Here is a 13,162-nt window from a genome sequence, read left to right as displayed (position 1 = left end):
GAACTTTGGAATCACATTAAAGAGTTAAGTCCAAAAATGGATAATATTTTTCCATCTAAAATGCAGCATGCAAATCAAACTGTTTATAACCCCCAAGATATTGTTAATACACTAAATGTTCATTTTTCTTCGGTAGCTGAAAAACTTATTGGAAATAATACTTCTGATATGGATTTTTCTATGCTACAACATTTTACTATTAAAAAATTGAAGGAAACAGTTGGAGAGGTGTGTGCACAACTAAAACACCTTAATTTTAATGAATCAGTAGGTTTAGATGGAATTGGTCCCAAATTTTAAAGCTTAGGGCATACATACTATCGTCATCACTAACTTTTCTAATAAACAAAAGTATAACATCAAATCGTTTTCCGCAAAAATCAAAACATGCTAGAGTAACTGCTATATATAAAGGAGGACCAACGGATGTTCCCTCCAATTATCGTCCAATTTCTATTTTAAATATCATATCTTAAATTTTTGAGAGACATGTATGTACACAGTTATATGAATTCTTGAATGATAGAAATTGTTATATATAGCTCAGTCAGGTTTCAGGCGAGGTCATTCATGTCAAACCGCCCTGACTAAACTAAGTGATGAATGGTTAAAATATTTAGATAATGCAGAAATAGTTGGTACTGCTTTTTTTAACTTCAGTAAGGCTTTTGAACTTATTATCAATGTCATACTTTTGAAAAGCTAAACTTTTATCATATCGGAGAACAAATGATAAATTGGATAGAATCATATTTGTCTGAAATACAACAAGAAGTTCAATACGCAAACATTAAATCTGATAAAACAATTGTTAAATATGGAGTGCCCAAAGGATCTATTTTAGGTCCTCTGTTATTTTCATTTATAGTAGAGATTTACCACTTCATGTTAAATAATACAACATGAATTTATATGCTGATGATTCAACATTGCATTTTCATGATAAGAAAAATCAAAAAAAAAATAAACATATTGCGAATAGTCCATTTTCATATTACCGACTTTTGACTCCGGAATTTTTATTTTTTCGACACTGGTTACCTTATCTGTGGTAGGACATCCTGGTACTCAGTCAAGCAAGAGCAACGTAAATAAGTAAATTCAAGATTTTAATCGGTACAATTTTGAGGGAAATTTAACTGTTTAAATGATTTCTATACATGACATAATCATCGGAAAATAGTAAAATTCCCCCCAAAGTGCACCGATCATATATTTGATTTTACTTCTTTTGGTTGCTCGTAATTGACCGAGTACCAGGATGTCCTACCACTAAGTAGGTAACCTGTCGAATAATTGTAGAACCCGGAGTCAAAAGTTGGTTTTGAATGCAATACAAATTTGATGTAACAATAACAGTATAAAAATTAATGCACAAAACACAAAGTGTGTGAAAAAGAGTCCAAAACAAAAACTTACACAACAACCGAAACTGCGAGCTACTGCTCACTGATGATACCCCCGCCAAAATACTTGACGGTAAACACGAAGTTGTTAAGTGATGAATCTGAAAAAAGCATCGATAGGTATATCTGACTTATATAAACCATGAAACCAAAATTCAGAAATCATTCTAATGGAGTTCCTGAGAAAAATGTGACGAAAATTTTCAACTTGGATGTCATGTGTAAAATGATGTAAGTGTTCGGTAAACAGGAAGTTGTTGAGTGATGAATCTGAAAACGCATCACACGGTATAACTGACTTCTATAAACCCTGAAACAAAATTTCAGAAATCCTTGTAAGAAAAATGTTCATGCGACGGACGGACGGACGCTTTTTTTTGAAGCGGGTGTATAACTATCAGAATTATGTATTATCATCAACGAAACCTGTATTGAGGAATGTCCATTCATTCAAATTACTTGTAATTGGCATTGATGAAAATTTAAGTTGGGAAGAACATGTTGATCGTATATGTGAGATTGTCTCATCTAGAATATCACTTTTGTATAAACTTAAAGAATATTTGCTAATACACATAAGACAACTATTTTATAATGCATATATTCTATCATATATAGACTATTGTAGTTCAGTTTGGGGAAATTTATTTCATATAAAAAATCAGATAGAATCCTAAAACTTCAAAAAAGAGTAGCAAGAATAATACTTGAATGTGATATTTCTGTTCCATCTAATTATATGTTTTCTTCTTTAAAATGGATATCTTTTACAAAAAGAATAAAATACCAACAGCCAGTTCTAATGTATAAAATTGTAAATATACTAATACCTAATCACTTAGCAATGTTGAACATTAATGATGTTCAACACTGCAACTTACGATCTGTCTCTAATAATGATATAATTGTTCCAAGACCAAATACAAATTTTTATTTAGAAATCTTTGCATTATTCTGCAACCAAGGTATGGAATAATTTTACCATTCACAATAAAAACATTGTCGTAATGTGGAATTATTCAAGAAACATTGTTATAAAAATCATTTTCTTGAAAATGTTATGCAAGTCAAATAATTTTTCTTTTATGGTTAGAATATGAAAACTTTATCAATTGTTGCCATTTAAATGTCTGATTGATTGAATTGTATATCTATCCTATTAAATTTGGAGACCAAAATTTTTTAGCCGGTTTGTCTCCGAGCCGATGATCGTCTATATAATAATAAATAGTTAGTGTATGTAATGTACTTTATAACTTCATATAGAAATTGCTTTAATTAGCGTAGCTTAATTAATGAAACCCAAAAAAAATTCCGTAGCTGGTTCTTTACCGTCTACGTTTTGTAAGCAGACGGAAATGGTTTTGTATTCAATTTGTCTTGAATTTATGACAATTCGGCCCACAGCCAACTCGCCCCACTCAAACACTCTCACTAATTATTACAACTTGCATCACTTTATAAAACTCGTCCTACTAAAAAAAAAGGAAGAAATATAACAAACTCGAAGAAATGTGTTTAATCATAAGATTGTGTTCTTCTTCTCTTAGTAAATTTCTCCTTTTTCGGAGCACCCTTGTCACACAGAGATAGAACTCGCACCACTCGAAAAAAAATACTACAAACTCGCACCACTGAAGAATTGCATAAGTTCATCAGAGAGCACTAAGAAATGTTTTAATCCTCAGTGTTCTAGGTTGTCTTCTTCTTCTTTGGGTTATTTCCTCCGTTCTAGGAGCACCTGTGAAACAACGAGAGAGAAGCTACTAAGTGGACATTCAAACTCCTATGGAAGAAGAACTTACATAGGGTAATCAAAACTATCAAAATAGACAGAACTCGCACCACTCGCAAAAAAAACAAAAAAACTACAAACTCGCACCACTGAAGAAATGCATAAGTTCATCAGAGAGCACTGAGTAATGTTTTAATCATCAGTGTTCTAGGTTGTCTTCTTCCTCTTTGGGTTATTTCCTCCGTTCTAGGAGCACCTGTGACACACCGAGAGAGAAGCTACTAATAGGACATTCAAACTCCTATGGAAGAAGAACTTACATAGGGTAATCAAAACTATCAAAATAATGCATCAGATTCAGTGCATGAAAACAGTTTGAGAAACACGAAGCCAAGCTGTGTATCACCATACATATTTCAAGAAGTCTTCCACCCTCGCTCAAAAAAAAAAATCTAACAAACTCGAAGAAATGTGTTTAATCATTAGATTGTTTTCTTCTTCTCTTAGTAAATTCCTCCTTTCTCGGAGCACCCGTGTCACATAGAGACAGAACGCACAAAATACTACAAACTCGCACCACTAAAGAAATGTTTTGAACCATCAAAAATCTAAATTGTCTTATCGTAGTTATTTCCTCCGTTCTTGGAGCACCCGTACCACACAGAGACAGAACTTGACTCACACCTTTCGAAAAAGAAAAACCTACAAACTAGCACCACTGAGAAATGTTTTAATCATCAGTGTTCTAGGTTGTCTTCTTCTTCTCTGACTTATCCTCCGTTCTAGGAGCACATGTGTAACACCAAGACAGAAGCTACTAATTGGACATTCAAACTCCAATGGAAGAAGAACTGATAAACTAATCAAAACTATCAACATAATGCATCAGTGCATAAAAAAACTTTGAGAAACACTAACCCAAGCTGTGTATCACCATATTCATTTGAAGTAGTCTCCAACCCGCGCTCGCGCGGGTTTTCTTTAGTACATATATATATATATATATATATAGAAAAAAGTCAAATAGAATCCGTATGCTGGTAACATATAAGAAAATTAATATAAGATAATGACGATTTCAATTCATCACTTTTACTAGCGCTTTCACTGCTTTCACAGATCTTCAGGTAATGTGACTTGTATACATAAATGTTATAAAACAATTGATTGACGTTAACAATAGTATGACGTTAACAAATACAAGGGAGACTACTAATGTCATTTTAAAATTGGAGTAAAGTCTTTTAAAATGTTTCGTAAAAATTAAAATATTATTTATCATTTAATCCCGGGTTGAGAATGTTTATGAATAATTTTTCTTTCTTCTTCCGGAGAAAATCATTTTGACGATTGACCATATACAACGGAAATATTTTAAATCGTCCATTAGAACAACGATGAAAATGGTCGTTAGCCCTGATGATTGTTAAATCTTCATGGTTGGTTTGCTGTCTATGTACAGTCATTCTAGTCCGCAGTTCTGTTTTTGTCTCTCCAATATAAAATTCCTCACAATTTGAACATATGAGAGAATAAATGACGTTTGAACTTTTACAAGACATATTTTGTTTGACTGTGAAATGCTTACAATTTTGAAATAAATTGAACTTTCTTCTATTAAATCTGGACATGTCATACATCGTTTATCGGTACATTTTATAACAATAGGCAAAGTTTCATTAAAGTCGAATGTTGAAGATGTTAAATATTGTTTTAGACTTTTTGACTGTCTTTTACTGTTGATAATCTTCTTTTTTTGTAATACTTTGTCCATTTTTTCACTTTTGTGTAAATTATTTTCAATTTGTCGCATGAAACTAAATATATCATAATCTCGTGGGTTATATGTTGTGACAAACGGGAGAATTTTGTCTAAACTGTTTGATGATTCTTCGGTTGTTTCGGATCGCCGTGATTCTGTAATGATTGGTCCTTTTATCAGTGCCTTTTGAATTCCGCAATCTATCACTTGTTCCGGATATTGCTGCTTTTTTAAATACTCTTTTAATTCTTCCAATCTTTTATTGCGTAATAGTTCTGTACTTGTAATGGTAATTATTCTTGACGCTAGATTAAAAGGTATATTTAATTTTACATGTTTTGGATGATTTGAGTAAAAATTTAAATACATATGTGTATCGGTGTCTTTAGAAAAGATATCTGTGACAATTTCATTGTCTTCCGTTATAAGTACTAAAATATCCAAAAACGACATTTTGTTAACATTTCTGTTCATTGTGAAACGAATATGTTGGTGTAAAGAATTTAAATCAGAATGAAAATCTGAGACAGATATATCCGAATTCCAAATTATAAAACAATCGTCAAGAAATCGTTTCCAATTTTGACGTAGGTAAATGGCAAAGTCATTTCCGTATTCATGGTCCATTTTTTCGTATAATAATTGTTCCAAATATCCAAGTACTAAAGTGGCGTATGAAGGCGCCATTTTAGTACCCATAGCTGTTCCTTTTTTCTGATGATAGTATGTGCCGTCAAAGTAAAAAATATTTCTTTCTAATATATGTTTCAAAGATGCAAGGATAAATTCTTTTGTTAATCTGTTTTCAATGACGTTTTCTGTATTTTCTAACCAATATTTTACGGCTGTAATTCCTAAGTCATGTGGGATATTTGTGTAAAGACTGACAATATCAAAAGTAATGAGTTCTGAATTAGGATTTACAGTTGTTGGTAGATGATTTAAAAATTCCAAATCGTCTCGTATAAAACTAGGAACTTCACGACATAAAGGTTTAATCACAATGTCTATAAAATGGCTTAAATTCTGTGTGACGCTGTTGGGTCCACCCACAATAGGTCGAAATTTTAAATCATTTGGTCTTAAAAGTTCGATGTATTCACTGTTTTGTTCTGATACCGCATTTGAAATTTCCTCAATTTTGTGAATTTTAGATAAACTATAGAAATAGCTTTCTGAAAATTTAGAGTTTGAAATGTAATCTATCTCTTCTTTATACAATTCAGTCTTATGTTTATCTAGTAACTTTTTAATCATTGTACTTGTTTGTTTGTCCATTTTTTTTATCTGTCACCTTATAAAACATTTCATCTTGTAACATATTTAAAATTTTATCTCGGTAATACTCACGGTCCATGATTACAACCGCATTCCCTTTATGCCAAATTCATCAATGTCGGCTGCATGTTGTGTTTTATCCTCATTTGGAGTTGGTGTAAATTTTAATCCTCTTTTTAAAAGATTTATTTCCCTTAATTGTAATTTTTTATGCGACAAGTTTATAACACTAGAGTGAATTTTTTCCGTGTTTGTTAGGCTATTTCCTTCCGGGACGTCTCCTGGGTATTCGTTGTTTCTGATGATAGAATTGTGTTCCGTATACTGCGGTCTGTTGTCCCTTCGCCCTTGTCGTTCATGATGCGTTGTCCTAAAAAATGGTTTTGTACATTTTCCAAAAGACCAAAAAAGTGAAAAAGTATATGTTAACATAGATTTATATTGTATTTTGATGTATTAATGTTAACTATATACATGTATTTCGTTTGAGTGCCTCAATGAAAATAAGACTAGTTCAAATTGAGGTACCCTCTTAAAATAAAGAATTTATCATTATCAGTATACTTTTATTAATACGAAATTGCATGTATATTACACCTGTAGCCCTTGTTCCTGTTTAGCATGTACTTCTCCCGTCTGGCAGTAAAAATTAAAAAAAAATGTGCTAAAGTGAGGCGTTTGTTTGGTTGTGCAGGATGTATCGTTGCACAGCCACTTTCGGTCGGAAAGGGAAACATAAATCACATGCATCTTGTAGGGTGAGTGCCACGCACAGATAAACATTACAACAACTCGCTAGCTTATAGCTCCGAATGCAATCTATTGCAATGCAGAATTTCTGCTCCGTCCATCTCATAGTTGTAATTATTTCCCATTTTTTGAACCGTGGTCATTTATAGCTTACTATATACGGGTTAGGTCATTGTTGAAGGACGTGCGATGACCTGTTACAGTGCACATGATAGGATCAGAATTTTTCTATATTTCCTGTTTTGATCAAGGTGTGGAAATAATCGTGAAACGCAAAGAAGTTCAAGAGCTACATTTGATTAACCCGAAGTAACAATTTCCACTGACGTTTAATATTAACCAAATTATTGTACATTGCATACTGACGTGTAATTGTCATACTTAGTAGGCTTAATCATGGTATTTATAATAAAAAAATATAACATACCAATATATATATATATGTATAGTATTTGAAATTTAATACTACAAAACGTTTAATGAATAAAATACAATTTTTGATCCTATCGGACAAGCAATGAAAGCTAAGACCAATACTTTTACAGCTTGAAAGCTGAAAATGCCTTAACTGACAATTTGAAAGAATAAATAAGTTAGTTACAATTATATATCTGCAACAAGCCTTCGAGATTTGTAACATAAAAGTTTGTAAAACTAGCATTGAACGCTATAGCGAATGGTTTTTTAACATTGGTTGTCAACACCACATCACGAAATCGCCCATCTGGTAATAAACGCTGTATCTCACTTTTATTTTGATCACTCACGTATACATGCCCTTGTGTATCAACTGCTAGGCCTGCTGCCCCTAACACTTCATATCTATATAAAACGGAACCATCAAATTGAATACGATTAATCAGTCCTGGTTTTCTATATATTATACTTCCATCGTTGTGATCGTAGTTTATGGACCTCACATATATAGATTTAAATATATCTTTTAGCGCAATGGTCTTTATGTTTATCCCATTTTGTTTAAATATTCTGATTTCTGTTGAACTACCAACTGCAATATAACCTTCACTTGTGCCGATTCCAAAACAACCTGTTCCTACTTGGATGGTTTCATCAAGTGACAATCTTTTTGTGTTAATAAATTGTACAACAGACATCAATGGTATTGTAACAACCGCTTTTTCTGTTCCAGTAAGTATAGAAATGCCATATGGTTCACTCGGGAAACGTAATGTAGTATTGAATGTTAAGTCATTTACATTAGTTTTATAAACATATACTTTACGCACACCGTGATGATTATTACATAAGAATACTGTCTTGTCTGCAGTTACAGCCAGGTCTGATATCCGCAGTTTATCAAGAAGATTTAACATCGTTGATGATTCCTTTTTCAAGGTAAGTATAGGTTCAACTTTTTCTGGCTGAACTTGTGCTTGTTGAAGTTTGGCTGAACTATACAGAACGTCACATGCTTCCTTACACTCTGAAATCGATCCCATGGACTTAAGGTCAATATCGGCTCTTTTCTCAAATTTCAAATATACCCTTTTGTATGACATGGCCATTTCCTGTACACGTTTGACAACATCCTGGACTCCTTTTCCTTGTTCTCGTAGCTTGAGGTACAACTGATTATTTGATCCATGCTCCATTAGAAATTCTAATTCCTGTCCCATCTCCTGTACATTATCGTGTAATTCTGAAATTTCAGAACTTTCTTTTCTTAATTGATCAAGGTTTTTCTTCTTGCAGTTTGAGAGATCTATCTTTAGTTTTTCGACCAAACTATTGATTTGTTTAATTAAATGGTTTTTCAAATTGTTGACCTCTTCACATATTGCCGATTCTGATTTTTCCAATTCATTGATATTATCGTTTCGATCATTTCTTAAATGATCTAAAGTTTTAGCAATGTTTTGCCATTCCCTAAATGTGTCATCAAATACCGAAGATTTCTTTATGTGTTGGGAAGCGTCCTCAAGTGGTAGCACATCTTTGCAGGACTGATGTTTAGACGGGATACATTTTCTACAACATACTGTGTCATGTTGCATGCAATAAAAATCTAGAGATACACCTTCGTGAACCTCGCAAAATTTCTTTACATTCGGTATTTTTGATCTCAACATTGACGCCAAGTCCATCAAATGGTGCGACTTGGTTGCTTTACATTTCTTGTGGTATTCTACGCACTCTTTACAAAGACGTTCGTCGCAATCGGAACAAAATTGTGATGCCCCTATTGATTTTCCTTCCTCTGAACAAGACTCACAGTGCGATGAATTAGATGCCATCATGAAACTAAAAAAAAATACAAGCAAATTATGATACAAAAATTGAGAAAAATGAGAATGATTAGTAATGAATGTCATCTTCTCTATATTTATATGATGGCATTTGGAAGTTGCAGTCAATAAAATCAATTCAACCGCGGCCTTTACACAGTTGTTGCCTGGGATTTTGTGTCTTTGTGCATTCACTCAAATTTACATTGTATTTCCGTTATGTTGTGCCTTTTTTTTCACTTTACAATATATGCATTTAAATTTTTGAGGCCGTAGCACGCTATGTACATATGCGGATAAAACATGAAAATCAAGTTTACAAAACATTAAAGTGGAACCCTTTTTACAGCTACTCATTTATATCTCGAAAAAAGCTTTGAAATGTTATCAAAATTATTACCCTTTAAATTAGTATACAGGCAATGAAAAGGAAATACTTTAATATTTAAAAAAGAAATAATGTTTTATTGAAAAAATCAATTCTGTATAATTATAAAGTTAAGAAATAATTTTATATCTGATTTTATTGCTGATTCAGCCATCTGTAAAAATTTACTTGTCCAAAAAAAATCAGAATATATAATTGCATGCTATGCATTCAAACTACTCCCCCCTGTCCGCGATTGTAAGGCGACTTTAACAAATCCGGCTCTTTCCTTATGAGGTTTATGTACTTTTGACCAGTCTGAATTTTTATTCACACTAATCTTGACTTTTACTAAATCGTTTAAACATTTGTACTTTCGTTTTTGCTTGTTTGTCAATAGACAAGGCCGTCATCGCTCTTTCATATATATAGATATCATTACAATATTTTAACTGAAGTGAAAATGCTTCAATGGTAAAATTTATGATATTTATTATAAAACACCAAATTAAGATAGTTTGAATATAATTGACGAAATAGATCTTACCTGATAAATAGTGTGGCATTTGTTAAATTTTTAAGTCACATGATGAACTATTAAAGAAATTGTATACGGTAGCCTGACAGGGTCATAATTAAATAGATCTTGCTGTTACAGGTAAAAACTCCTCTTTGGCTCGAAGAAAAGAAAACTTAATCTGACGCCGTTACAGGTTTACTCTATCACATCTACTTAAATTGCAGTACACGCATTTGCTTAATAGCTAGAGCTTTGTATGTGTATGTGTCCTTTCATTTATCAATGTTTTGAAAAGTACCAATGGGGCATTCAGACTCATATTATCAAGTCGAAAATACACTGACAACGCCATGGCTAAAAAAGAAAAAGACAAATTTATACTTATGAGTTTTTTTCTATCGGATTAAAATAAATATCATTTGTGCATGCTTTGATAAGCGAAGCGTGGATACAGGATCTGTATTTCAATCAAATTGATGAAACTATATCGTCTGTCTATTTATAGAAGAAGACTTAACTTTTATAGCTGACTATGCGGTATGGCCTTTGCTCATTGTTGAAGGCCGTACGGTGACCTATAGTTAATTTCTGTGTCATGTGGTCTCTTGTGGAGAGTTGTCTCATAGGCAATCATACCACATCTTCTTTTTTTTATTAACAGCATTAACAAGAATAAATGGCTATTTCTAAAAGAACAAAAACGCCGAATAAGTAAAGGCAAAAAAGGTAAATGTTTTCACCATTCAAGTAAGAAATAAGACAGTCTTGCATTGCATGTCCATATTTTTGTCTTTTGATCTATGGATAGTTGTCCTAATGGCATTCGTACCACATCTCCTTATTTATACAAAGATAATATTAAACAGAAACATCTAGAATTTCGGCGTAAGATTTGGATTTTAAATTGTGTAGTATATTATATTAGAACTTTAATATTGTTCTAGATTTTCTATTTTGGTCCAGACGTGTAAATAAATGTAAAACGTTATCAAGTTCAAGAGCAACATTTAATCAAATAGTTATTTACGACAACATTGACGATTTTGTGAACGGTGATATTCTTTTGGTTCCTTGTTACGATGTGTATATTTCCCATTTTGTTCGCTATACTGGTGTTTGTAGTGACGTTTTAGATTTCAATGAACGTTAGCTATGTATGACTGGTAAATAAGAAAAAGTTAGGATATTTCGTTACTATGAATTAATTCAAACTTTTACTTAATTTTACTAAATCATTCCGTAGATACCAATATTTGGTTTTGAAGTTTGGCTGTAGATATAAAATACTTATTGAATACGGGATGTCATATCGGATTTTTACGGTAAGAAGGTTAATAAAGACTGTACATTTAGATACGATTCATGTTAGTAATTGATCCTTTCATTTATTCTTCAAAGATATACATTCAGCACAGTAGTAAGATTTTTGAATGTTCGAAAACTTATGGTTATACATTCTACAAATTTTATGAACTAGCTGATTATTTGCCATTGCTGAAGGAAATAATTTTCTCGTACTGTTTATGACGTATTTACACCAAATCCGTTATTTTGTACTGATTGATAATTTCGTGTAGGAGAACATGATGTATTTTTAGTTGTGTTTGGTTTTGAACTAGCCTTCCATAACTGCTAGTGTTCTCAGATCGGTAATTTGTGTCTATGGTCTGTATGCTAGTTTTTCATCTGAATTGTTCATTTTTTGTCATGTCAGTGCCTTTTATAGCTGACTATACGGTTTACGTTTGTTCATTGTAGAAGGCCGTACGGTGACCTTAATTACACCGCTTCATTTGGACTCCGTTTGGTTGTTGTCTCCACCATATGTCAATGGCATTCACACGCGGTTAAATTTAAGTTGATCAAAATATATGAAAAAAACAAACAATTAGCGTTCTTAAGATAATCACATTACTTAATCATTGGATCAGACACTTTAATAACAATGCCGTGTTCATGTACGATGTTAGTTACCCTATAGACCTTGGAAGATGTTTACAGTGAAAAAAAGGCCAGAGTATTTGCTTTATAAATCTATGGAGTAACGAAATTGAATAGTGCATTCTTCTTTAAATTTATGCCATTTAAGCAACCAATATAAAATCCTACATAAAAACCCATAATGAAACAAATAAAATTAATCCCAGTTTTATGATCATAGACATTTCTACAAAATTTGAAGGTACCTTAATTAAAGGTAAGGTGTGTTTAATGCAGACGTCATGCCATATCAAAACGGTTGATTACTGAATATGCGTTTGAGACATTCAAACACCTCTAGAGATTTGAAAAAGATTTTCAGAAACTGATTGATATTATCTGGTGTTGAGGCGATAACGTTCCATCAATTTAAATATAATGTTCAATGAATTAAAACTTGTACATACACCACATAAAGCTAACGTATTCCTATATAGTATCTGGGAAACGGATATAACCATAAAAATATAACGCTGCATGACTTTTGAACAAAGAAAATGAGGTCAAGGTCCGACGAACCTACTGGACAAACATGTTCAACATACAATCATTTCATACATTTATTTTTCCAAATTGCTCGTTATATCCTCAGGATGTTAGGTTTTATTTAGACCGAAGCTTTACGAAGACTCCATATGAGAGTTATTTCCCCTTTTGTATTTGATAGATGTGAAATGTATTTGTAACTGGAAAACCATAAGTGATAGAGGCCTAGGGTCTTTTGATTTGAGGTCCTTGGTCCATAAAAATGAAAATGAGGTCAAGGTCAAAGGTCAAGGTCATGTTCAAAATTTTGATTTTGGCTTGTTATCTCTTATTTTTAGAAATCATGTAAGATATCGACAAAATATTATCACACAATTATTAGTTGCGACATGTCGTAACACATAAATTTTAATTGAAAGCGTACGTACACATTTGATGAGAGTTTTCCCCCCTTTTATATCTAATATTAGTCGTATGGTAATATAACTCATTAACAATATAAAGTAAAGGCCTAGATTCTTTTGATTTGAGGTCCTTGGTTTATGACCTTGAAATTGAGCTCAAGGTCATAGGTAAATTTAACGTTCTAGATTTTGACCTTTGCTTTTACCTCATATGTATACATGATAAAG

At 32.3% G+C, this 13,162-nt stretch overlaps 1 protein-coding gene across 1 annotated transcript; it reads right to left on the bottom strand.

The window, feature by feature from the left end:
- Positions 1–7,449: 7,449 nt before the first annotated feature.
- On the bottom strand, positions 7,450–10,124 carry LOC127710914 (E3 ubiquitin-protein ligase TRIM71-like). Its single transcript, XM_052216876.1, has 2 exons — positions 10,092–10,124; positions 7,450–9,193 (listed from the first exon to the last, which is right to left on the bottom strand). Exon 2 carries the CDS (start codon positions 9,187–9,189, stop codon positions 7,525–7,527), a length of 1,665 nt encoding a protein of 554 aa, XP_052072836.1. The 5' UTR covers positions 9,190–9,193; positions 10,092–10,124; the 3' UTR covers positions 7,450–7,524.
- Positions 10,125–13,162: the final 3,038 nt, after the last annotated feature.

This window comes from Mytilus californianus, unplaced genomic scaffold, assembly GCF_021869535.1.
Source record: "Mytilus californianus isolate M0D057914Y unplaced genomic scaffold, xbMytCali1.0.p SCAF_8, whole genome shotgun sequence".
Classification (NCBI taxonomy): Eukaryota; Metazoa; Mollusca; class Bivalvia; order Mytilida; family Mytilidae; genus Mytilus; species Mytilus californianus.
Note: the sequence above shows the minus strand (reverse complement) of the source record. Positions and strands in the feature narration are given on the sequence as shown.

Coding starts and splice junctions, on each gene's coding strand:
- LOC127710914 (XM_052216876.1), bottom strand. CDS start 9,189: ATGATGGCATCTAATTCATCGCACTGTGAGTCTTGTTCAGAGGAAGGA.